Source organism: Ochotona princeps, chromosome 5 (genome assembly GCF_030435755.1).
Source record: "Ochotona princeps isolate mOchPri1 chromosome 5, mOchPri1.hap1, whole genome shotgun sequence".
In the NCBI taxonomy this organism is placed as follows: domain Eukaryota; kingdom Metazoa; phylum Chordata; class Mammalia; order Lagomorpha; family Ochotonidae; genus Ochotona; species Ochotona princeps.
In genome coordinates, this window is record NC_080836.1 from 67,783,689 (window position 1) to 67,807,706 (window position 24,018).

Here is a 24,018-nt window from a genome sequence, read left to right on the forward strand (position 1 = left end):
TCTCTTCTCAAATGGCTGTCCAGGTTAGGACTGGACCAAGCCAAAGCCAGGAGCCAGGAGCTTTAGTGGGAACAGAGGCTCAAGCACGTGGGCCATCTTTCCATGCTTTCCCAGGTGTGTCACCAGGGAGCTGGATCAGAAGTGGGGCTGCTGGGACCCTGGATTCAATTGGTGACAATATGAGGTGCTGGCTGGCATTGCAGGTAGAAGTGTAACTTTTTCTGTGGCAATGCTAGCCCCAGTATTAATAATTTCTGTTAGGATTTTATTTTTAATGTATGTGTATTATATTTAACCAAATGAATGTGGGTGGGAGCGGATAAACTATACTATTTGAATCAATATTCAACTTTGTTCAGAATAGTTTATCATTTCTTTAAAAAAGTTATGGTTTTTGTTTTTCATTTCCTTATGTTCTAAGATTAATTTAGAAGACAGATTAGACAGGAAAGACAGATCTGCCACCCACTGGTTCATTCCCTAAATGGCCAGAGCTGGGCAGATCTAGAGGCAAGGGCCCAAAGATTGGGCCAGCCTCTTCTGCTTTCCCAGGTGCCTTAGAAGAAAGTTAAATTGAAAGTGGAGCAGCTGGGTCTTTCAACCAGTGCCCATATGGGATGATGGCACTGCAGACAGAGGCTTAAATTGTTATACCATGACAACAGCTGCTAAATAGTTTTTAGCAGTGAAATATTTTTATTTGGCAGTGTAATACGTGTCTTACAAAGAAAATTTTAGTATTTTGGTATCTTAAATAATTAAAATTAAGCAAATTTATAGAAATTTGGCATAATTTTATAAATATTTTAGTATTCATTTAGGAGTTTAATATGGCTAAAAGTAAGTTTTACAAAAATGAATCAGGAAAAATGTTACAATGTACAGTGTTAATAAAGAAACCAGAAAGTGCATTTATGAGACTACTTGAGAAAAAGCAGAATCTTTTTTCCATTTTCTTTGTTTAGTAAACAGAAATCTTAACTGTGACATAAAAATCTTGTCATGCTGAATGTGTTATTTTTAAATTATTTAAACTTAAATATTTATTTGAAAGAGTGGGAGAAAGATGCTGAATGTTTCACTGCTGATAGGGTAGGAAATTATTTCAGATGTTTTGAATATTTTAACCTAGTGGAATGCTCCATTTTAATCTTTGATATCGTTTTTAGACACAACTAATTCTAACTTCTTCAACAGCGTAGAATCAACTACACGAAAGACTGCGGGAAAGAAAGGAAATAATAGAAAATTTAATTTATGTAATTGTCTAAAATGATTAAATTTTCTTTTCCTAATACGAGCCTACTACTGTAATTAGGAGTGTTACTGCCAAGTACTAATATTTGAAAGCACTGAGTCTCTTAATTCTTTTCACATTTTACAGATGTGTTCAAAGCAACATTGTTTTGTTGACACAAGCTTTTAGAAGAAAGTTTGTCATTCCTGACTTTATGTCTTTTACCTCACACATCGATGAGTTATATGAAAGTGCTAAAAAACAGTCAGGAGGAAAGGTAATGTTTTTGATGTTCATTATTTCCTAACCCAGTCACGTAATAAACAGATCAACTTGAGGCACAGAGTGTATATTGTTTAGTATTCTTCTATTTTATTAAATAGGAAACAATCTACTAGATTTTGTACCCTTAATTATTTCAAATACTTTTTTATGAAAAGAGCATCTGATTTGAAAATCTTTTTGATTTTCAGATGATCAAGATGATTTGTAAATTTTTAAAAAAGATTTATTTATTTTTATTGCAAAGTCAGGTATATAGAGAGGAGAAGAGACAGAGAGGAAGATCTTCATCTGGTGATTCACTCCCCAAGTGAGCGCAGCTGCCGTGGCTACTCCGATCCAAAGCCAGGAGCCCGGACCAGGTCTCCCACACGGGTGCAGGGTCCCAAGGCTTTGGGCCATCCTCAACTGCTTTCCCAGGCCACAAGCAGGGAGCTGGATGGGAAGGGCGCTGCCGGGATTAGAACTGGCACCCATATAGGAATCCCAGTGCGTTCAAGGTGAGGACTTTAGGCACTAGAGCACCACACCGGGACCCACTTGCAAATTTTTTTATAAAGATTTATTTGTTTTTATTGGAAAGGCAGAGTTAGAGAGGAGGAAAGACAGGAGGGGAGATATTTCTTCTGCTGTTCACTCCCCAAATGGCCACAATGACCAGAGTTGAATTGATCTGAAGCCGGCAGCTTCTTCTGGGTCTCCACACGGGTACATGGTCCCAAGACTTTGGGGCTTCCACTGCCGCTTTCCCAAGGCCATAAGCATATAGCTGGATGGAAAGCGGAGCAGCCAAGACAAAAACAAGTGCCTATATGGGATGCCAGTGCTTGAAGGCGGAGAATTAGCCAGTCCACGACACCAGCCCTGTTATTTTTTCAAACATTGTTAATGAAAGACTGCAAAGCTACTGGGTAGTATAAAATACGAGTGAATAGAAGGCAAAGGGAGATAACAATATTTTCGATAGGAGATAACATTTTTGCCTATATTTGTGAATTTCTTTCTAATATTTTGGATAGGTTGCAGATTATATTCCTCAGCTGGCCAAGTTCAGTCCTGATTTGTGGGGTGTGTCTGTTTGTACAGTAGATGGACAGAGGTAAGTTTATTTCAAATTTATGAAGATAATTCTAACCCTAAAATTTTGCATGTGTTTAATGTGGAGAAGACTACTATAAGAAATTATTCATAGAAGATGGAATTCTAAGGGAGGTAAAGAATTTTCAGTTTCAATAGAATTTTTAAAAGGTTAAATGGTAAATCAGTGTTAGTAAAAAAGTTTTTGATGCATTCTATATATATAAATGTAGTTATAGTTTGCAGGTACAAATTGGCCTAGGCAAGGTAGAGTTGTCAAAAGATGACTAGTGTCTAATGAACCGACCACGGATTTCTCAGCTTGTCATTGGTTACTCACCTTATGATTGTGTTTGTTCCTTCAACTTCCTGATAAGATTAGGTGAGAGTTAAGAGTGAAGTATAGCATACTTCATTGTCTATCAGTTATATGCAAAATGAAAAGCTAATTACAAAACAGGCAGGGCTACCAGAAGCTAATGGGCTCTGTCTGTGGAAAATGTTCATTTTTTTTTTAAGATTTATTTATTTTTATTCCAAAGTGAGATATACAGAGAGGAGGAGAGACAGAGAGGAAGATCTTAGGTCCGATGATTCACTCCCCAAGTGAGCGCAACGGCCGGTACTGCGCCAATCCAAAGCCAGGAACCAGGAACCTCCTCCAGATCTCCCACACGGGTGCAGGGTCCCAAAGCATTGGGCCGTCCTTGACTGCTTTCCCAGGCCACAAGCAGGGAGCTGGATGGGAAGCAGGGCCGCCGGGATTAGAACTGGCGCCCATATGGAATCCTGGTGCATTCAATGGGAGAACTTGAGCCGTTAGGCCACGCTGCCGGGCCCAAAATGTTCACTTCTGAAGTGTAGCTGCTGGTAAGTGAGAAACTTGCAGAAGTATAAAAATGATAGTGATGACAGCACTTCAAAGAGAATGACTTGATTTTGAAGCAAGAGAATGAGAAGTCCTTGGAAAAAGTAGTAAAATTGTGGAATGTTTTGGCTAGACACATCATTTTGGTTGTCAGATGTATCATGTTATAATTTGGCTTGGTTAGAAAAATTATGCTGTAATAGAAATAAAACAGTATCCTTTTCCCATTACTTTGAAACTGGGCTAAGACATAATCACTTTTTTGGGTTTTGTTTCTTTTAAAATTCAAATGCAACCAAAATAAGATAATCTATAAATGAATGTGCAGCTTGATGAGTTATATCAGATGATAATTTTTCCCATAAATTTGTTAGGACTGTAAGTTCATTAATTTTGTATACTGTGTCTGTAGGATGAAAGGCTCTGTAGATATTAACTAGGTCTGTTTGCCTATTTGTCTGAGGTGAGCTCTGTGGTTTACTTGCTGAGTTTGTCTTCTTGATCTGCCCATTGAGGTAGTGAAGTAAAGTCCCCCGATATTGTATTGGAGCCCATTTCTCCCTTTAAATCATTAGTATTTGTTTCATGTAGCGAAGTGCCCTGGCGTTTGGTGTGTATACATATATTATTGTGATTTCTGCTTGCTAAATGGTTTCTGTTGATCATTACGTGATGTTCTTCATCTATTTTAATGCTTTTCACATCAAAATCTATATAAGAATTCGTACACCAGCCTATGTTTTCCTGTCCATCAGCCTGGAATGTCCTTTTCTGAGTTTTCACTTTCAGTTTATATGTGTCTTTGTTGGTGAGGTGGATCTCCCATAGACAATAGATGGGTCCTGGTGCTTTTTGTTTTGTTTTGTTTTTATTTAATATAGTCTGGTAATATATGTTTGATGAGTTTAGCCTTTTATATTCAGGGTTAATGTTGACAGGTAGTGATTTGGTCCTGATATTTAGCAGTGGGTACTCATGTTTGATTTATGGTTTTTGTGGTCTTTTTTTTTTTTTAAATGTTCTCCATGTTTGCCTTTGGATTTGGTAGTTGCTGTTTTCTGTAGTACATTTTTAAGTAGTATTTGTAGGGCAGGTTTGGTAGAGGCGAAGTCTTTCAGCTTTTGTCGTGGAAGTATTTTTATTCCAATTTTCAAAGACAAAGGAAAACTTTGCTGGGTACACTATTCTGGGCTGACAATCTTTCCTTTCAGGATCTGAAATATGTCACTCTGTTCTCTTCTGACCCATAGGTTTTCCTCTGAGAGGTCAGCTATGAACCTGACTGGTTTTCTGTATAGGTTAATTGACTTTTCTCATGTGCATGTTTAAATATCTTTATGTTCTGCTGAACTGAGCTTGATTATGTTGTGTGCTGATGAGGATTGCTTTTGGTTGACCATTCGGAGTTCTGTGCCTCTCCTGTATTTTATTGGCCAATTCTTTCTCCATGTATTGGAAGTTTTCAATTATTATTTACTACTTACATCTTTGAACTCAGCCTTTTTTGCAGTGCCTTCGGGAACTCCCATAACTCTTATATTTGACTTTAATGCTGTTCCTTAATTCTTTTGTTTTTAAAGATGCATTTATCTTTATTGCAAAGGCAGCTTTACAAAGAGGAGAGAAAGCTCTTCTATCCTCGGCTTCACTTCACAAATGGCCACAGTGGCCAGAGCTAAATTCATATGAAGCCAGAAACCAGGAGCTTCTTCCAGGTCTCCCATGTGGGTGCAGGGTCCCAAGGTTTGGTGCCATCCTCTGCTGCTTTCCCATACCACAAGCAGAGAGCTCCATGGGAAGTGGAGCAGCTGGGACACAAACCGGCACCCCTATGGGATCCTGGTGCATACAGGGCCAGGATTTAGCCACTAGGTCACCATGCCAGGCGTGTCCCTTAATTCTTGGGTGCTTTTCTTAGCACTTTAAATATTATTTTAAAAATATGCATTAACATGCATGGTGACACAGAGGAAGAGATTGAGATTTTTCCTCTGCTGGTTCACTTCCTAAAGGACTACAGCAGCCAGGGCTGGACCAGGCTGAAGCCAGGAATTCTATCCAGGTCTTATGGCTGACAGGACCCCAAGTATTTGGGCTGTCATCCACTACTTTCTAAGGCATGTTGGCACGCAGCTGGATTGAAAGTGGAGCAGCTGAGACTCGATCTGATACTCCCATATGGGATGCCAGTGTCCTATCTGGTGGCTTAACCTCCTACAACATGATACTAGACCCGCAGTAATTATCATATAGTTTAGAATCATCACTGTATTACCTGAGTGCTTTCAAGCGTTTTTCTTTTGTGATACACCGCTTGTAAACATTTGTGTTTGTTTAATTTTAAAGTAAACATTTGAGCCTGAATTATGGGGAAGTCTTTGTGAATTCCAACTAACATCTTTGAAGATTAACAAATGATATACTTATGTTTTTCTCTGTTACTGTTAATTAGTTTTTAAATCTACTTTTAAATAGGCATTCTATCGGCGATACCAAAGTTCCCTTTTGTCTGCAGTCTTGTGTAAAACCTTTAAAATATGCCATCGCTGTCAATGACCTCGGAACTGAATATGTACATCGATATGTTGGGAAGGAGCCAAGTGGATTAAGATTCAACAAATTGTTTTTGAATGAAGATGGTAAGAATTATGTAGACAGTGTTTGAAAAGAAAATAAGTTTTCTATGTAAATTTAAGTAATTTTATTTTGACTCTGAAGAAAAAGTTTGTACTTTGAATTTGTCAGTGAATTCTGTGAAATCTAAAAATTTCAGTCGTTTACTTTTAAAAATGGTTATTTTAGACATTATTTAATTCAAGTAGACTAGAGGGAAGATTGGAGCACATAGGAAGATATTCTCTAACTTCTTGTTAGGGAGTATATTGTAAAGTTTCAAGGTTTCTGGGATTTTCTTGGAAATAGTTCAGTGGAGACAACTCAGGGTGTTGGATACGAGTATTAGTTTGGGTAATTATTGCTGCTAAATGATGAGTATACAAGAAATCTTCAAACACTATATGGAAAATGTATATTGAAAACCACTGATTGTTTAACCTTATTTTTTTGTGTGTTTCTGAATAAACAAAACTTTAGTTGGATTTTTCCGTAACTATTCTGTTGGTATTCATATTACTCTTCATAAACAGAATCTATCTCTAGATTAAGCTTCAGTTATGTGGGTTGATTTCTGTTTTTTAATCTTCAGAGGTTCCTGAACAAGTGAATTAATGTACAGATATGAAGGTGAAGGTTAAGAGTGAAGACTGCAGTATTGGTTATTGAAAATATGCTTATATATCTTTTCCCTTTCAGTGAGATGAAAAATGAAATTTACCTTGTGCTTATTTTTCCTTACTAGTGTTTTGTTTTGTTTGTATTCCCCTTATGGCCACAACTCACAACTGCCAGGCCTGTGCCAGTCCAACACTGAGAGCCAGGAGCTTCCTCTAGGTCTCCCATGTACATGTAGGGGCCCAAGGACTTTGGGCCATCGTCTGTTGCTTTCCCGGGCATATTAGCAGGGAACTGATTCCAAAGTGGAGCAGCTGGATCTTCAACCCATGTGCACATGGGATGCTGGCACTGCCGATGGAGGCTTAACTTACTGAATCATAGCACCTGCCCCATCTTCCCCATCTTACTAGCTTTTTAAATGAAGGTGCAGCTCTGATTTTTCCTCTGCTGACTTATTGCTTGTGGTTTTTTAGTTACTTTTTAACAACCTATTTTACCATAATCTTTATATCTTGATGCTACATTTCATGGAGATTCCTATAAAGTAGCAACTTTGGTAAGGACATCACATGCATGAACACTTTATTAAGTTAAGCTCACTGACATCCAGATCTAGCATTCTATCTAGCAGGATTACTTTTTCAAGAAAAATTAACATTATTTGTGAAGGGCAAACGAGAATAATGTATTTGAGCCTGATGGATCCAATGATTTTAAGACCTCTGTTTAAAGACTAGAAACTATCAAGCATAGGAGTAGGCGTTAAGTATTCCAGGCATAAAAATAATGAAATGGACTTGAAGTAAAGAACTGTAAGTAATTCTATTGCCATGCATATTCATGATTTAAGGAATGCTGTTAGCAAAGTCTACATAAGAAAAAAAATCATTGGGTCCCCATTTGTGACATTGGGTTATGTTGTTGTCTGTAACCGATTCCAGGTACAATTGATCCACTTCAGTCTAGCTCCTTGCTAATGCTGCTAGGAAACCATGGGAGGATTGTCTAAGGCAGTGGGCTGGTGGATACCCAGAGGAAGCTCCTGACTTTGACCTGGAGCTTTGGTCCTGGCCATTGTGGCCATTTGGGAAGTAAGCCAGTGGGTGAAAAATATTTGTCTCCATGTCTAACTTTACCTTTCAAATTAGATAAATACATCCCAAAAAGTTTATAGAAACTCAGGAATTTAGCACTTTTATAATTTTAATAAAAAAATAGAAGATTTTCGTCTTGATAATCTTTTTCCTACAGGGGTTTTGAAAATCATGGTAAAATAAAGGCCTTGTTATTGTGCCCACTTTTTAAGTTTTAAGTAGATTTTGTGCCCTTGAGTCTTAGTTTAGACCAGCCCTAGTAAAAAGCAGTTTGAAGATATTTTTTATGTAAAATGTCAAGGGAACATTTATGGTAAAACTATTTGCTTAGTGGGTATATGGATGTATGTCTTTACCATTACAGAATTTATTTATTTTTTTATTTTTTATAAATTACGTTGCATTATGTGGCACAGTTTCATAGGTTCTGGGATTCCCCCAATCCCTCCCTGTTTCCTCCCCCCATGCATTACAGAATTTATACGATAAATTTAGTGTTATTCAAGTTTTATAAAGTAATGATAAAACTAGCATGAGTATAATGAATATATATAGTAATTGTTTAAGTTTTTCAACAACAGATGTTTTAAAATGTTTGCAGTATAAACTGCTTTGATCCTTGGTAGAAGTTGGCTAATGTTTTCTATTGTTAGTGAGTCAATAGTTACTTTTTGTAAGTTAATTTTGCTTTTTAACCTTGTGGAGATTAGGTTAATCAACAAATATTTGTACAGCCTTCTTATCTATATGTTAACAACTTTGGAGGGCAGTTTGGGCTATAGATACTGAAAATAATACTTCTCTGTGCTTGCACTGTAGTATAGCAGGTAAAACTTGGGCCTGTTGTGCCCACATCCTCTATGGTAACTGGTTCACATTCCATGAGCTCCCCTTCTGATCTGTCTCCCAGCTCGTAAGTGTCTGGCAAAGAAGCAGAGGATGGATGGGTCAAGTGCCCTGGAGAGTCCCCTAAAAAGCTCCTGGCTTTGATCTGGTTCAACCCCTATTGTTGGCAGCCATTTGGGATATGATCCAGTAGCTGGAAGAACTCTATCCTCCCAACTCTATTTTTAAATAAGTGAAATCTTAAAAAATAACTTCTGTTAGTGGGTCAGGAGGACAGTACTGAGCATTACATAATGTTTATTAGGATTTAGAAAGGAGTTAGTTTACATGAGTGTAACAGAACTGAAGTATTTAGAAAAGGTAGAAATTGGTTGGAGAAAATGCAAATGCTCACTTCAGAATTAAACCATATGTGGAATATAGTGTAAAAGTATATAATGTGACTTTTCCTTAATTTTAACTTTTCCCCATATGGCTGCTGCAGCAGAACCTGGGTGAGGCCAGAGCCAGGAGCTCTACTGAGCAAGAATATGGATCAAAATTGGAGCAGCCAGGAGTTAAACAGGTGCCCATATGGAGTGCCTGTGTTTTAGGCAGTGGTTTAACCCAATAGGGCTCAGTGCCAATCTTAACATTCCTTCACCACACTGCTTCTCCCCATACGCCCCCAAAAAGAACCCTGCTTTTTGTAATCTACTTTTATCTGTAGACTTCCCTGTTTAGAGTATTTCACATTAATGGAATCATAGATATATAGTGTTTAGGACTGGCTTATTTTAGCTTAGTTTCAACGAAAGGTACCTATTTGAAAGTTACAGAGAGAAACAAATCTTTCGTTTGCTGGTGCACTCTCCAGGTGGCTGCAGAGCCAGTGCTGATCAAGAGAAAAACCAGGAACCAGAAGCTTCATCTGGGTTTCCCATGTGGAAAACAGGCTGAAGCACTTGGGCTGACATCTTCTGCTTTCCAAGGTGCTTTAGCAGGAAGCTGGACTACAAGTAGAGCAGCCAGGGCTTAAACTAGTACCCAGTGGGATACTGTGTTAAAGGTGGCGGCTTAACTCCTTCCTGGGGCCCTGGCTTCATGCTTTTAAGGTTGATCTGTGTTGTAGCTTCACTCCTTTCCATAGTGGCATATTGCATGAATTTATACCTTGGTTTGTTCGCTTGCCAGCTGATGAAACATTTGAGTTCCCATTTTTTTGGGCTTTTATCAATAAATCTTGTGAATATTTGTATACAAGTTTCTGTGTGAACACTTTTGTTGTTATGTACCTGGGAGTAGAATAATTACTGGGTCCCATGGTAAATGTATGTTTAACATTTTGGGGACCTGCTAGACTTTTCCAGAGCAGAGTTGTTAAACTGGAAGCCTGTCTGACAGAATGTACCTTTGTTAAATTTTAGGAGACTAATAATGTAATTAAATTTAAGTGCTGTGCCAGTTTGTCAAGTTAGATAAGAATTTATTCCTGAAGAAGTAAATCACTCCATCAGATAAGTGAGGAAGTATGGTTGCAATTGTGTTTTTACTGTCCCTCAAGAATTGTGTGTATGGCATTTTTGCCATGTATTAGAATGTAATCAATTGAGATTTGTAATTCTATTTAATTGTAAGCATTACAAGGCATAGGATTTTGAATAAACTTAAAATTCTAAGTATCTTTAAAATTATGAAAGAATAATTCCTGTGCTAGTCTGTATCATCTGTTAGTGTTTTATTTTGTGAATGTGTTAATCAGAAGTACAGAGATGAAACTTTTCCAAAAAGCAGTGGCACTAGATACGCTTATGTCACAGTTAATATAATAGCATTGTTCAAGTGCTTAAGTATGTGCCAGGCACCTTTTAAGCATTTTGTGTGTTTGAATTCAATTACAATTTGCTAAAATGTAGTTACAGTTAGTATCTTGCTTGCAGATGGGAAAATTGAGACAGCGAGGTTGAATTATTTGCACAGGGGTCATGTCGCTAGTATGTGGCCGATAGGGAGTGAGGGCATACATGCACATTACTTACTCTGTATTTTGTGCATGAGTCCTTGTCTGACTGTGATGGTTATTAGAGCAATATCCTACAATTGAATTACAAGGTTAGTATGTAAATAACTTTCAAAAGAGAATTCCCTCAACAAAGTCCTTCTGTAACAGTGGCACATATTTAAAAAAGAAACCCAAGTTCATGTTGGATGAGGCGCAGCCGTACATTGGAGAAAATGATCCCATTTATTTGAAATAATGTCATTACTTTTGAATTTTACAGATAAACCACACAATCCTATGGTAAATGCTGGAGCAATTGTTGTGACCTCATTAATAAAGGTAAAATGTCAACATTTCCTTTTAACCTAGTAACTTTTGTAGTAATTAAGGAATAATGATGAATCTTGGATTGTTTGTATAGAATTATGAAAATTTTTCTCTTGATTTTAAAAACTTTGTAGAAGGCAATTATTTATATTTGTTTCAGAATAAATGATGTGATAATTTCAAGGTCAGGATTAAGCACAGATGGCACATTTCCATTCCAGTGGCTAACTGACTCTTGATTTGAAGATCTGGCAAATGTTTAGAGAGTCTCCTGAACAATAGACATAGAGTGTTTCCTTAAAGGTTGAAAAACTTTTACTTTCTTTTTGGCTCTTCTAGAATTAATAGATGGGAACAGAATTAAAAGTGTTTTACTGTATGATACTAATATCATATGTAGGACCAAACCAGTACTTTGTTTACTCTTGAGTACTCTCATGAGCTGTAATCCTGACTGTCGTCTCAACTCGGTTTGTTTTTGATGAAATCATGTCATGATTGAAGTAAGGCTTATTCCAATTATTAAGTTATGTTATTTTTCTTATGCTTTGAAGTTTGCATTGTGTGTTGATTTTCTTTTATTATTTGGCTTGCCTTAATAATTGGAAACTTCCAGGTTTTTTTAAAATAAGCATTTGAAAAGAGTTATTGTGATATAAAAATCTCATAACGTCAGAGAATTTTAGATTTTAATTTCCAGTTATGGATTTTTATTAAAAACTTCTTTTGTGTTTGGGACATTTATATACTTTCTTCATTTAAAATGTGTCTACCTATTCCATATTAGAATGGAACATAACTACATGGCTTTGTTAATAAAATCACCAGGATAACTGGTTACTACAAAGAAGAGTATACTACAAAGAGTATAAATCATATTCTTTGCCCAATTTATTAAAATTTATCTACATATTAGGAATATTTTCTTACTTATATATATTCATGAGAAAAAAAACTCTTGAAAAAAATGTTTATCTTAATATATACGTTTACTCATTACTCTGTAAGCATTGGTCCACTCACTGCTTGGAACTAGTATCAATGAAGAAAGTATAGCCAAGTGTTTTCAAATATAACTAATTTTAATAGGTTGTGGAGATTTTTGTTTTTCCCATTATAACATCTAGTTATTCATGATTATTACATAAGAGAAAGGTTAATCTGGAATGAAAGAAAGAAATTACTATAGAAAATGACAATGTGAATATCTGTTGATGCAATCCTGCCCTTAGGCAGCTTGGCAGTTTAGTATGGGATACATTCAAGCAAATGAACCCTTGTAATGATGCAAATGAACCTTTATAATGAAGTTTTAAAAATGCTGTGATGAATGTCTCATTAATTAAGCATTTACATAAGCTTCTTGAATCAGAATCAAGGAAATTATTTAAAAAAAAATGTACATGTTCATGCTTGTTGATATAAACATTGGGATGGTTCTGAACCTTTTTTGGGATCTTCTCTGAAGAATATTGACATACCATAATCTTAAGGGGTTTCATAGACCCCTGGAACCTGATCAATGAATTTCAGTTTAAGAATTCTTATAATGGCAAAGGATCAACATGACACACCAATAGTATTCTCAAAAAAGCAAACAAAACAGCCAGCATATGTAAATAATTAATAGGGGACTTCCTTAACAGCATGCAGCCAAAAGTCTGTGAAATACTTCATAGGTTTTATAGACTATGATGCAATATTGCATGTGAAAATTGCATGTCTTGTCATATCATGGTCATTTCATTAGTTTCAGTCACCATTTTCTGTTATAAGCCATTAGCTGTACATGGAGCCACATTAGTATGAGCAATTAGAAATAGCTAAAACACACATACAATGTAAATCTGATTCAGTGTTCAGTAGTGCAAAAATTTAACTGAGTCATCTTGTATTTGTTGATTTGATGTGTGATTTTAAATTTATAGATTGATTTACTGACCAAGTTGGAAATGAGACTTTGAGAGTTGATTAATATTTAAGGTCACTGGAGTTTTTGTTTTGTTTTTAGAATGTGTTTCCTGAAAACTATTGTATTAAATTAAATTTATAATAGATCTTAGGAGGTATATTATTACCCCGTATAAAACTGAGCATGGAGTATATAACTTTTTAAATTCATAACGTGTAAGTGCTTTTATGTGATTGATCTTTGCAAATTGTATGATTGATTACATAGTATTTATAAATTAATGATGATTTGAAATGGAAAAAATGTTCGAGCCCAGTTCTATTGACTTTATGCGTGTGAGGAGATTAAGACTGGAAAATTTGTTCCAATTTTTAGTATATGTGCTGCCGAAGCGAGCACAAGACTGGAAAATTTGTAGTAGCAGTAGAAATGGGCTTGTACTGGATCCAGTAGTCTCTCTGCTGTTCATTAGTATTCACTCTGCCATATTTAATATCGGCATTTGCTGTTTCTCCTGATGATTTTTAAAATTTTAATTAGCATTATGCATAAAAAGCAGAAATACTACTTTCTTAACTTTAGCTCATACAAAAAGTAACCAATTCATGTGGCTTGAAAGTTGCATCAGTTTTTTGGTGAGTGTGTGTACTCATTCTTTGGACGTTAGTCCAGTGTCTGCTCTCTGTAAGGAAACAAGTTCCTTACTGAAGCATCTGTGTAGGTTCTTTATTATGACTGCTAGATGTAATTGTTTTTCCCTGTTTAAGTTGATGACCATAAGGTTATTTGTGACTTTTTTTTTTAATTCAAAATTCAGGAGTTTGCAATGGTGCCATTAGAACAATTTTACTCATGTTATTTTCCCCCTAAAAAATTTACGTAGAGTCTTTAGTGAGACTCTTTATTTCATAATTTTGTAGTATTGATATTTTTTCCTTGTAGGATTGATGGTGATCCTCAGGAAATGGGGGAAGAGGCAGAGCAAATGTTCAAAAGGATTAGCAGATTGTGGAAAAAGAGGAGGATTTGGACAGAAGGAACCTGTTGCATAAATTCTTAACTACTAAGCTTATAGGAAAACTCCAATATTTAAAATTTTAATCAAAGCTATATAGGTAAATACCTTTTTAAAAACATGTCATTTTATGCTTAAAATGAACATAATTCAATTATGGTAGCCACTCAGTTTCAAGGAATACTTCTGGTTACAGTCTGTTATATTCGGTGATGATAATGTGTGATTGCTTGATTTAGAGGAAAGGATAAATTTGAAACACAGTTACATCTAAATGAAATGACAGTATCTTTGTTTTCAGTGGTAAGAATTTCACCTAGATTAAATTTGGGTGATAACTTGATTTGAGGCTTATGGTGGGAAAATTAAGAACAACATACTGCAAAATAATTGTCACAGTTTGCTTTTTATTTTAGAAATAGAAAGCTATTCTATACTCTATATTGTTATGTCTTTATTCTAATGAAATTTTTTTATTTTAGAAAATGGAGTTTTCTCTTTGCATAATGTAGTCATGGTCCATGAAAATCAAGACAAGTTTAGTCATTTTATATGTACTGCTCCTTTCATCATATTGGCAACAACCTGTTAGATATACACTTAAGTCACATTTGTAATGTAGTCTGTGACTCTGGGGAGTGATGGATGATGCTTTGGACTTGATAACATTCTGTTTTGCTATCATTGGTGCGTATTAAAGGTTTATTTTTTAAATGAAAGATTATTTATTGACAGTTAAATTCACTGTTCTGTTCATATGTCCTGCAATATATATTTTTATTTATCCTAGTATTATTTCAGTTTAAAACAGTTTATGTGGAAAGATGAGTATTTTATTAACTCATGTTAGGTGGTACTTTGCCTCATTCCTGTATGATCTCTAACTTTTAGTAGGCTTGTATTCACAAACTTTGAATAGAATCAGATTATGAAATAACTGATTCATGCACTGACTGTATGAAGTTATTGAAAGATATTAGCAGTGATGTTTTCACCTTTAAAATATAAAATGTAAGAATCATTTCACGAATATGTTATAAAAACAGTGTCAAACATTCCATCAGAGTTAGATTGAATCAGTGCCTTTTCATCAAATTTTTATTCATTAAATTATTTAAAGCATATAAGCTATAACTGATAGGTATATGTTTATTAAAAAATAAAAGTGTCATTTTCTGGTATAGGTATCTGAACTTTACAAACACAGCATGGTCTTTTGCTGAATTAATTTGAAATTTTGGCAAATATATTTTGTCTAGCTTAGTTTCTTTAAAAAATGTTGTATTTGCTATGAATTACTGTAACTTTTAAATTAAAATGATATCTAAATGCTTATCCTATAATCTTCTAAAAAGTAATCATATGCCTGAGGATCTAAATTCTTTCCAATGGAAAGGAGGGCATTAACAGTTTGAAGGCGTCTGATTTCCAGATGTGCCTTTCTTGAAGTTTGTCTTCCTTTGGTCTGAATGTCCTCCTGTTTCCCTGAAGAAAGGCATCCTTTTCTTGTGTCCCAGTTTTTCTTACGGTGCACTTATTAGGAATGTTCAAACCTCTCATGCACTAATCGTGCCTTAACAGAACATTTTGAGATACTGAATAAAGTAGTGTACAGGATGTGAATCATTATAATGACTGAGAATAAATCCTGTTGGATCTTCAGTTGTTCTAGTTCTCTGGTTTGGACACAACTGCAAGAGGATTAATCAAGGCAATTGTCAGTCAATAAGAGGATTAGTGTAATTTGTGAGGAAAGATTTAGTACAAGACGTTTGGCATGTAATGAGATAAAGGCATGGAAAAAAGTGACACTGCTGGACTGAAACTTGATTTTACCCTTCACGTCTATTGAAAGCAAGATTTCTTAAGTCAGGTATCTGTAAAACTTTAAAAAATATTAGGAAGGGATTTAATCTGTGATGCTACCAGCAGAAAAATATCCACTGATAACATGAACTAAAGATCAATTACAATTTCAAAGAGAATGGAAAATTTTCAAAACAAAGCAATCTTGCAGAGTAGTGTGGGACATGATTAACAAGTAACATTTTGCTTTAATTTTTAGCTATAAAAAATCCAAACATATGCAAAATAAATAGAAGAATCAGCCTCCATATACCTGTTCCCATGCTTTAATTTTCCTAAAATCTGTTCCTCCATGCCTCCACAATGATTATGACTGGTTTTCTAGTGTTATATGTATTTCTTAAGAGCTTAAATTGTTTTTCACAAATAAAATAACATGGCATCTTAATGATTATTAGTTTCTATGTATCCCTGAAGAACATGAAATCTAAGAGATAAAAGAGCAAATACATCATATTGACTTAGGTTAAATGTCATTTCACTATTAAGATAATAACAAGAAACATTAAACAAATGCCTTTACATTTAAATGGCCATGTTTTGGGGAGAGGCATTGTTGAGTTAACAGAGTCAATTAATATTTTACTCTATTATCAAGTTTTCCCCTGACTGTTTCAAGTTGCTTACCCAAAATATCATAGAATAACAGAATTAGCTGATATCAGTTATTTCTTTAAGATAACATATTAAAGCAAAGCTTAATTGTGCTTTAATTTAGTAAGCCACAAAATATATCAAGTATGTGACCACAATCTAGAGTTGAAATGGTTTTTATTGTTTTATGTTAAAATGACAGCTCAATATGGAAAATTCTTATTTTATAATATACAGTTTAGGACAGAGAATGAAAGTTCAACATTACTTGTTTAATACCTTGATTGTATAATCAGTTATTTTCCATGTGACATCCCAATGCAAATGCTGACATCCTTTTCCAAAAGAGTTGGGGTTTTGTGCTTTTCTTCAAAGATTAAAAAGGTTTTTGTGGCTTAAATGTTGTTACATATTTTACAGCATTAGGATCTATGGAATATTTTGACAGCTGCAACAGTTCAATGAAGTTGGTAATTTCTTCTTTTAATTATTTTTCATTGAACAGCTTTGGAGTTTCATTTCTACATTTTGATTTCTGGTATATCATAAGAAAAGAACTTAAAACATGTCAAAGGATGCTTTAGAGGAAATAAGGGTTACAATCTGGCTGTAGTTAAATTATACTTATTTCAAGTTTTGTTAATGCATAATTTTGATTTAAATAATGTGTTCCTTTCAGCTACTGATTGCATATGTATGCTTGTAAATATTTCTCAAATAAGTTGTAGAGTTTGATATATTATCAGTCATAACCTAATTCTGAAGAATGGAGAATGGACCTGGCTTTTATTCAATTCAGTAATAATGTGATGCAGATTGCTTCTCCCTGTGCCCCATAATTACAATTCAAAAATAATTTTTGGGGGTGAAGTTGTTTTGAAAACTTTAGTTGTCAGATTATTTTAAGCCTGTTTTAGACATTAGAGATGTATTGTTTCTGTTGGGTGCATATCACCAATTAATACGTTTGATTTCAGATCTACCACTTACTGCTTTGTAAACTTCGCCGAGGTAAAATGAAGCCATTTGGCTACTTGAACTGATCTATGTTACATAGGTTTTTCCTATTGACATTTGCAGTAGATAACATGCCAGAATTAGAAGTGATGAAACAATACATCTTCCATATGCTGAATTGGCATTATGCTAACTACTAATATAGCTGATTTTTAGATATTATGAAGTAGAATTTTTGTTCAGTTGAAGTATGAAAAAATTAATGAGATTTAGGGTACCGCTTTCTTCACATTAGTAAAATGCATCCAGAATATTTGTATATATTACAGTTACAAAAGATTAGTTTTTGCAACATAACTCATTTTTCTAACTCTAATATTGGTTTAAGGTTTTTATGATTGAACATCTTGATTTGCATATATTTAATTTTTAGATTGAAACTACACTTTTTAAATTTGAAATTAAATTATGTATATGGCAGATTAATTGTATGTGTGGAGGATAAGGGGATTTAAGTGTATCTTGTGTTTAAAATTCTGTAGTTTGGGGTTGGGTGTAAAGATAGGCTTAGAATAAAGTATCCTCATTGTAGTTCTGAGCATTCAAAAATGGCTGTTAAAGCACATGCAAAATTTAAATATAAATTTATTTTAGAACCGTTTCCTAGATTTAGTAATATTGTGTAATATTTTAATTATAATGGTAGCTGTTTGGGATTTTAATATTTTTATTAATTTGGAATTTAACTGTGGTAGTACCCTATTAACATATTTTTATTTCTTATTTCTCTGCAGCAAGGAGTAAATAATGCTGAGAAATTTGACTATGTAAGTGCAACATAGGATTCAGTTATGCCATATTCTTTATGTATTTCTTCTTTCCATTTACTAATACTTCGTAATTTCGGTTTATAGGTGATGCAGTTTTTGAATAAGATGGCTGGTAATGAATATGTTGGATTCAGTAATGCAACGTAAGTCTAATTTGTGACTTAGGTTTTTATAGTTGGTCGGTCCTTTTTAATAAAAATTGGAAAATTTTAAATAATGGTTTGCTACTTCACCTGTAGATGCGCACACAGATCTTTGTCTGTTTGTGTGTGGACTATATTTAGAGTTTAATTTTTCATTTTTTTGGTAGGTCCCAGGTCTTATTTCAGTGAATAAATACTTAAAATTTGATTAAGAATAAATGATTGCTATCTGAATTGCTTGAGGACACTTAAAATAACTTGTACTTAATAAAATTGTTTAGCTGATTGTAGATCAGAAAGGACTCTGTTTACTTCAAATTACTGGCACTATTCAACTTTCTCTTTGCCTATATTACCTGTCTTACATCTCTTATATCTTTGTGTTTGGCTAACTTGATTTTTACCCAACTTTTTATTGAAATTGGGCAATTTATAGAACAATTGAAAGACTAAGCAAGGAATAGCAAATATCTTTTTCTTTAATATTTTGCCTCATTTTCTTTTTATCAGTATTAATTGATAAAAATAGATGTATCTAAAAGCACATAAATGTAAATACACACATATTTACATTCATTTTTGCTGAACTGTTTGAAATAAAGTTCTAGATACTGTGACATGCTACCTTTAAATCATCTGCATGTACGAGTGTACAACAGTATTCTTCTAGGTTGTCGTAATACCTTCACACAATTAAGAATTAATTTTAAAATAAGATACTAGTTTGTCAGTGTTTCCATTTGTCCCTGTGTATTTATTATTATTTAATTGAAGAGCTAATCAAAGTTTTACACTTGTTGACTGTGTTTTGTTTCTTTAAAACATAATTTTCATGTTGTAAAATCTTGGTTTTTTTGAAGTAGTAGAGCTTTGGTTGATTGATTGCTCGCTTGCTTTTGAAAAGCATCGAGTCCCTTGTTTCTTAGAGCAGGAATTGACTGGCTAGTTTGAAGAACCAGGCCTCTGGGCTATATATGATCTCTTTGCACGTGTTCATTTCTGCTGTTTTAATAGATATAGACAATGTAAGACTGTTTCAATAACACTTTACTAATTAAAGCATGTAACAGACCAGGTCTGGTCCACAGGTTCCATGGATAATCTCCATTTTTAATTTACTTGTTTCCTTGTGAACTTGGTGTTTTTAAAAATGTGGAAGTTTTAGCATAAATATTTACCCTTTATTTCTGTATTTTGTTATATTTGTATCTGTACTTCTCATCTTGGGGTTAAACATTTTTAGGTTGTATGCCTTACTAACATTAATTCATTAGCCTAAGTATCTTTGCCAGGAAATCTTTTTTTTTTTTAAGATTTTTAAATTTTTATTGCAAAGTCAGATATACAGTGAGGAGGAGAGACAGAGAGGAAGATCAGGAAATCTTTTGACCGCATGAAAAATTTCTTGTACTCTCAATAAATTAAGTCCCATGATTATTAAATTTCCTCTATGTCCCTGCCCTGTTACCGCTGTTTAACTCCGATCTCCTTATGACCTGGATAGAGTGCTATGTCTTCCAGTTTACTTCTGAAGCTTTCTTATGAGGTAATAGTAATAATACATCTTCTCCATAGGCAGGTTGAAATCTAAGCTCAGTATCAGTCTTTATCCTCCCTCTCCTCTCTCTCAGCAGGTTGGTGATTTGTCCATCCTCCTGGTATTTGATCACATCCTAAATTCAGGCTTTCTGAAGCTCTCATTACAGGAGTCTCCTAATACGTCCTTCATCCTTTCTCTTTCCCAGACTGGTATTAGCATTGTCCTTCTGAACTGTGGATCTGACAAGGCAACTTGTATGCAAGTCTCAGGCTTTTGTTTTGTGAATAGTCAGAAGCCATTATGTTCTTTGACATTTGCTGGTCTTGATGATTTGGTCCTCATCTCCTTTGCTGCTTTTGTAGTTTTCTGCTCTTCTCCATGCACCTTGTTCGGATACATCAGGATATTTGCCATTTTTTAGTGAAGTTCTTTTTCGTCTTTTCCCGTTTTAGCATTTCTTTTTTTTTTTTTAAGATTTATTCATTTTATTACAGCCAGATATACACAGAGTAGGAGAGACAGAGAGGAAGATCCTCCGTCCAATGATTCACCCCCCCAAGTGAGCTGCAACGGCCAGTGCTGCGCCGATCCAAAGCCGGGAACCTGGAACCTCTTCCAGGTCTCCCACACGGGTGCAGGGTCCCAATGCATTGGATCATCCTCAACTGCTTTCCCAGGCCACACGCAGGGAGCTGGATGGGAAGTGGAGCTGCCGGGATTAGAACCGGCACCCATATGGGATCCCGGGGCTTTCAAGGCGAGGACTTTAGCCACTAGGCCACGCCGCCGGGCCCCCGTTTTAGCATTTCTTAAAAATATTTTGGCATTCACTTCAAATGTAGACATGTACATATATAGACATATTTTCTTAATATTATAATTGAGTGATTCATGGCTGATCATAACAAGGGGAAAAGATATTATCATTTATATGGTATGATGCAGTGTTACTCTGATATGACATCCACATAATTTTTATACTTAATATGTAAACTTTTACAAATATGAACAACTTGATATTTGTCTCCTGGTCTATTTCAGTTAGACATTTTTTTAAATGTCTTAGTTATTTGAATGGAAGGAATCCACAGAAGAGAGAGAGAGAGTCAGATCTCCCATCCATTGGCTGACTGCTCTAATGGCCATGGCAGCCAGGGATGGATCAAGCCAAAGTCAGGAGCCAGGAACTGCATCCAGGTCTCCTACCCATGTGCTGGGGCCAACGGACCTGGGTCTTCTGCTGCCCCGCCCCTGGGAGCTAGACCAGACACAGAGCAGCCAGGACTCCATTTAACACCCATGTAAAATGCTGGCATGGCAGATGGCAGCCCAACCAGCGATGCCACAATGCTGGTCTTTGTAAGTCTTGTTTTATTTTAAACAACTGTGTTTATTTTGAATATTTAGTCACTTGAAAGACGGAGTGACATAGAGCTCTGATTTGAACACCAATCCCATCATGGGCACTCCGTCTTCATGACTGCATCTAAACGTAATTAAAATGGTGAATATTTAGCCTGTCAGTTAAGGATTCATCCATTTTTTGCAAATACTAGGATTTCATTTTTTTAAATGGCTGAATAATACTCCATTGTGACTGTATACCACGTTTTCTTATCCAGTCAGCAGTTGGTAGATGTCTAGATTGATTCCGTATTTTTGCTATTATGAGTTAAACATATGGTAGTGCAGGTGACCATTTCATATGATAATTTCATTTCCTTTGAGTATATTCCCAAAAGTAGGATAGCTGGATCGAATGGTAGATCTATTTTTAGTTTTCTGAGGACTCTATAATGTTTTCCATAATGATTATGCTAATTTGCATTTCCACCAACAGTGTATTAGAGTACTTTTCTCTACAACCTTGCCAACATTTGTTACTTTTTGATTTTTGAATAATTCTCATTGCTGCTGGAGTGAGGCAATACTTTATTGTGGTTGTTAATTTGCATTTCTCTGATAGCTGGTGATCCTGAGCAAATTTTCATGTTTTTGTTTGCTGTTTGTATTTCCACCTTTGACAAATGCCTGTTTTATAACTCCTTAGCACAGTTCTTAGGTAGTTTTTTGTTGAGTTTCTTGTACCCTTTTTATATTCTGGATATCAGTCTTTTATTAGAGGCATAGTTTGCAAGTATTTTCTCACATTCTGTTGGTTGTCTCTTCACTTTGTTGTTTCCTTTGCAATGTACAGGCTTCTTAGCTTGGTCTGTCATCCTGTTTGTCTAGTTTGGCTTTTATTGCCTGTGCTTTAGGGACTCTTGATCAAGAAATCTTTGCCTTACAGTGTTTTTCCCTGGTGATTTGATAGTTTTAGATCCTAAATTTAGATTCTTGATCCGTTCTGAGTTGATATTTTTGTGTAGTATATAACTTATGCATATGGAAATCCAGTTTTCCCAAAACCTTTTGTTGATAAGTCCATTCTTTCTCATGGGATAATTTGATCTAGTTTGTCAAAGACGAGTTGTTTGTACATGCGTGGATTTCTGGGATTTTTATTCTGTTCCATTTCTCTACATGTCTGTTTTCGTGCCAGGGCCAGGCTGTTTTGATTATTAATGGCCCTATAGTATGTCTTGAAATCTGGTAACCTGATGCATTCTGCTTTCATTTTTATTGTTGAATATTGAATATGAATGTTGTTTTGTTCATGTTTTTGTGATTTTCCTTTTAGAGATTTTGCACATGCTTGAGTTTTTGGTAACTGTGAATGGAACTCATCTGGTCTTTCTCAGCCAGAGCATTATTGGTACATAGAAATGCTACTAATTATTGTGTTGATTTTACATTCTGCAATTCCTTTATTCATATCCTTCAACAGTGTTTTCATAGTCTTTAAGTGGAGTTTTGCTTCATATCATCTGCAGAGATAATTTGACTTTTTCCTTTCCAGTTTTGTGTCCTTTTCATTTCTTTTTCTTACCTAATGTCTAACTTAAAACTTCCAGAATTATGTTGAATGATGGTGATGAGGGTGGGTGGCATCTTAGGGCTTTTTATCCTTCATTTTGTTACTGTAATATATCACACCTACTGATTTGCTGTGCTGTGCCTTTGGTACCTTTGGAATGTTGTTCATGCTGCATGGGTCTTGCTGCTACTTAGGTTTGCCCTGGAAATCTGCCAAGATTGGTCTCGCATATTCCTCTCAATGAAATTTCCATGCATTTTCTTATGTTTGTAGGGAGCCAGAAGTTGCAGCAATTTTTCGGTATTTTTTAGTGGTTGAATATCTGAAAATTTAGAAGTGAAATTCTTTGTTCACAAAATATGCAAACTAGGAAGAACCAGAGTTTGTTTACAATCCCTCTATGATTAGGACTTGAATTGTTTATCATTGAAATTACTGGATGCAAGGCCATGTAACTGACCTGTTGAAAGAACTGAGGCAGAATTTAGCAGTCTTGACTCTTTTTTTTTCGGTCTTTTATATACTGTACTGATTAGAATAAAGAATACTCACATTTTTACAGAATGCATGTTAATGGAGGCAATTTTCCCCCCTCTATTTTCTAGGTTTCAGTCTGAAAGAGAAAGTGGAGATCGAAATTTTGCCATAGGATATTACTTAAAAGAAAAAAAGGTTTTAATATTTCTTGTGTTTCAGATTTTTTTTAAAATAAAATAAATGAAGACGTATGCTTGCTGCATTAGGTGTATAAATATCCACAAAATAACGCTTGAACCAATGTTGTAAAACTTACTATTTGATTGCTATCTGAAATTATGTGAATATTTCACTGGTTTTACTAGTGAAAATGCTGCTTGAGCTTTATTTTGCTTTTTGAAAAATATGCGTGATTAGTGTTCATAGCCCTTGATTATTTTAAGTGGCTGGTCTAATTATTAATCGATTTATTATTGTCAGTTCATATTTATCTAGATATTTATAATTCAGTGTAGTTTTATTCTTTATTTCCTATTTATGCCATTTTATTGGTTATATACTGCTTTTTTAATCTTAATTGAAACAGAACATTTTTATACCTTTTAAATTCAGTCTTTTTTGCTTATGTGATTTCCACCCTGTGTATGTATGTTTGATTGTTTCTGCTTTTTTTTTTTTTTTCAGTGTTTTCCAGAAGGCACAGACATGGTTGGTATATTAGACTTCTATTTCCAGGTAATTTAATTGTCTGAACTATTTTGCATACTATATATGTCTCAAATCTTAACTCTAGACTTTGAGGAAATACTTTTTCCATTGGC

The 24,018-nt window shown here is 34.9% G+C and overlaps 1 protein-coding gene across 5 annotated transcripts in view; it reads left to right on the plus strand.

Moving 5' to 3' along the window:
- The window catches only part of GLS (glutaminase), a 76,151-nt gene that overhangs the window by 17,649 nt on the left and 34,484 nt on the right, over window positions 1-24,018 (plus strand). For 3 of the 5 annotated variants that reach the window (XM_004576969.3, XM_004576970.3, XM_058664743.1), the window contains exons 4-11: window positions 1,385-1,514; window positions 2,539-2,618; window positions 5,940-6,103; window positions 10,900-10,958; window positions 18,085-18,117; window positions 18,205-18,263; window positions 23,326-23,392; window positions 23,882-23,932. In XM_004576969.3, the coding sequence (XP_004577026.2) occupies window positions 1,385-1,514; window positions 2,539-2,618; window positions 5,940-6,103; window positions 10,900-10,958; window positions 18,085-18,117; window positions 18,205-18,263; window positions 23,326-23,392; window positions 23,882-23,932 (643 nt within the window). Of the gene's footprint in view, window positions 1-1,384; window positions 1,515-2,538; window positions 2,619-5,939; window positions 6,104-10,899; window positions 10,959-16,344; window positions 17,345-18,084; window positions 18,118-18,204; window positions 18,264-23,325; window positions 23,393-23,881; window positions 23,933-24,018 lie in introns of those variants that run through there. The other 2 variants (XM_058664744.1, XM_058664745.1) reach the window with 2 other exon arrangements.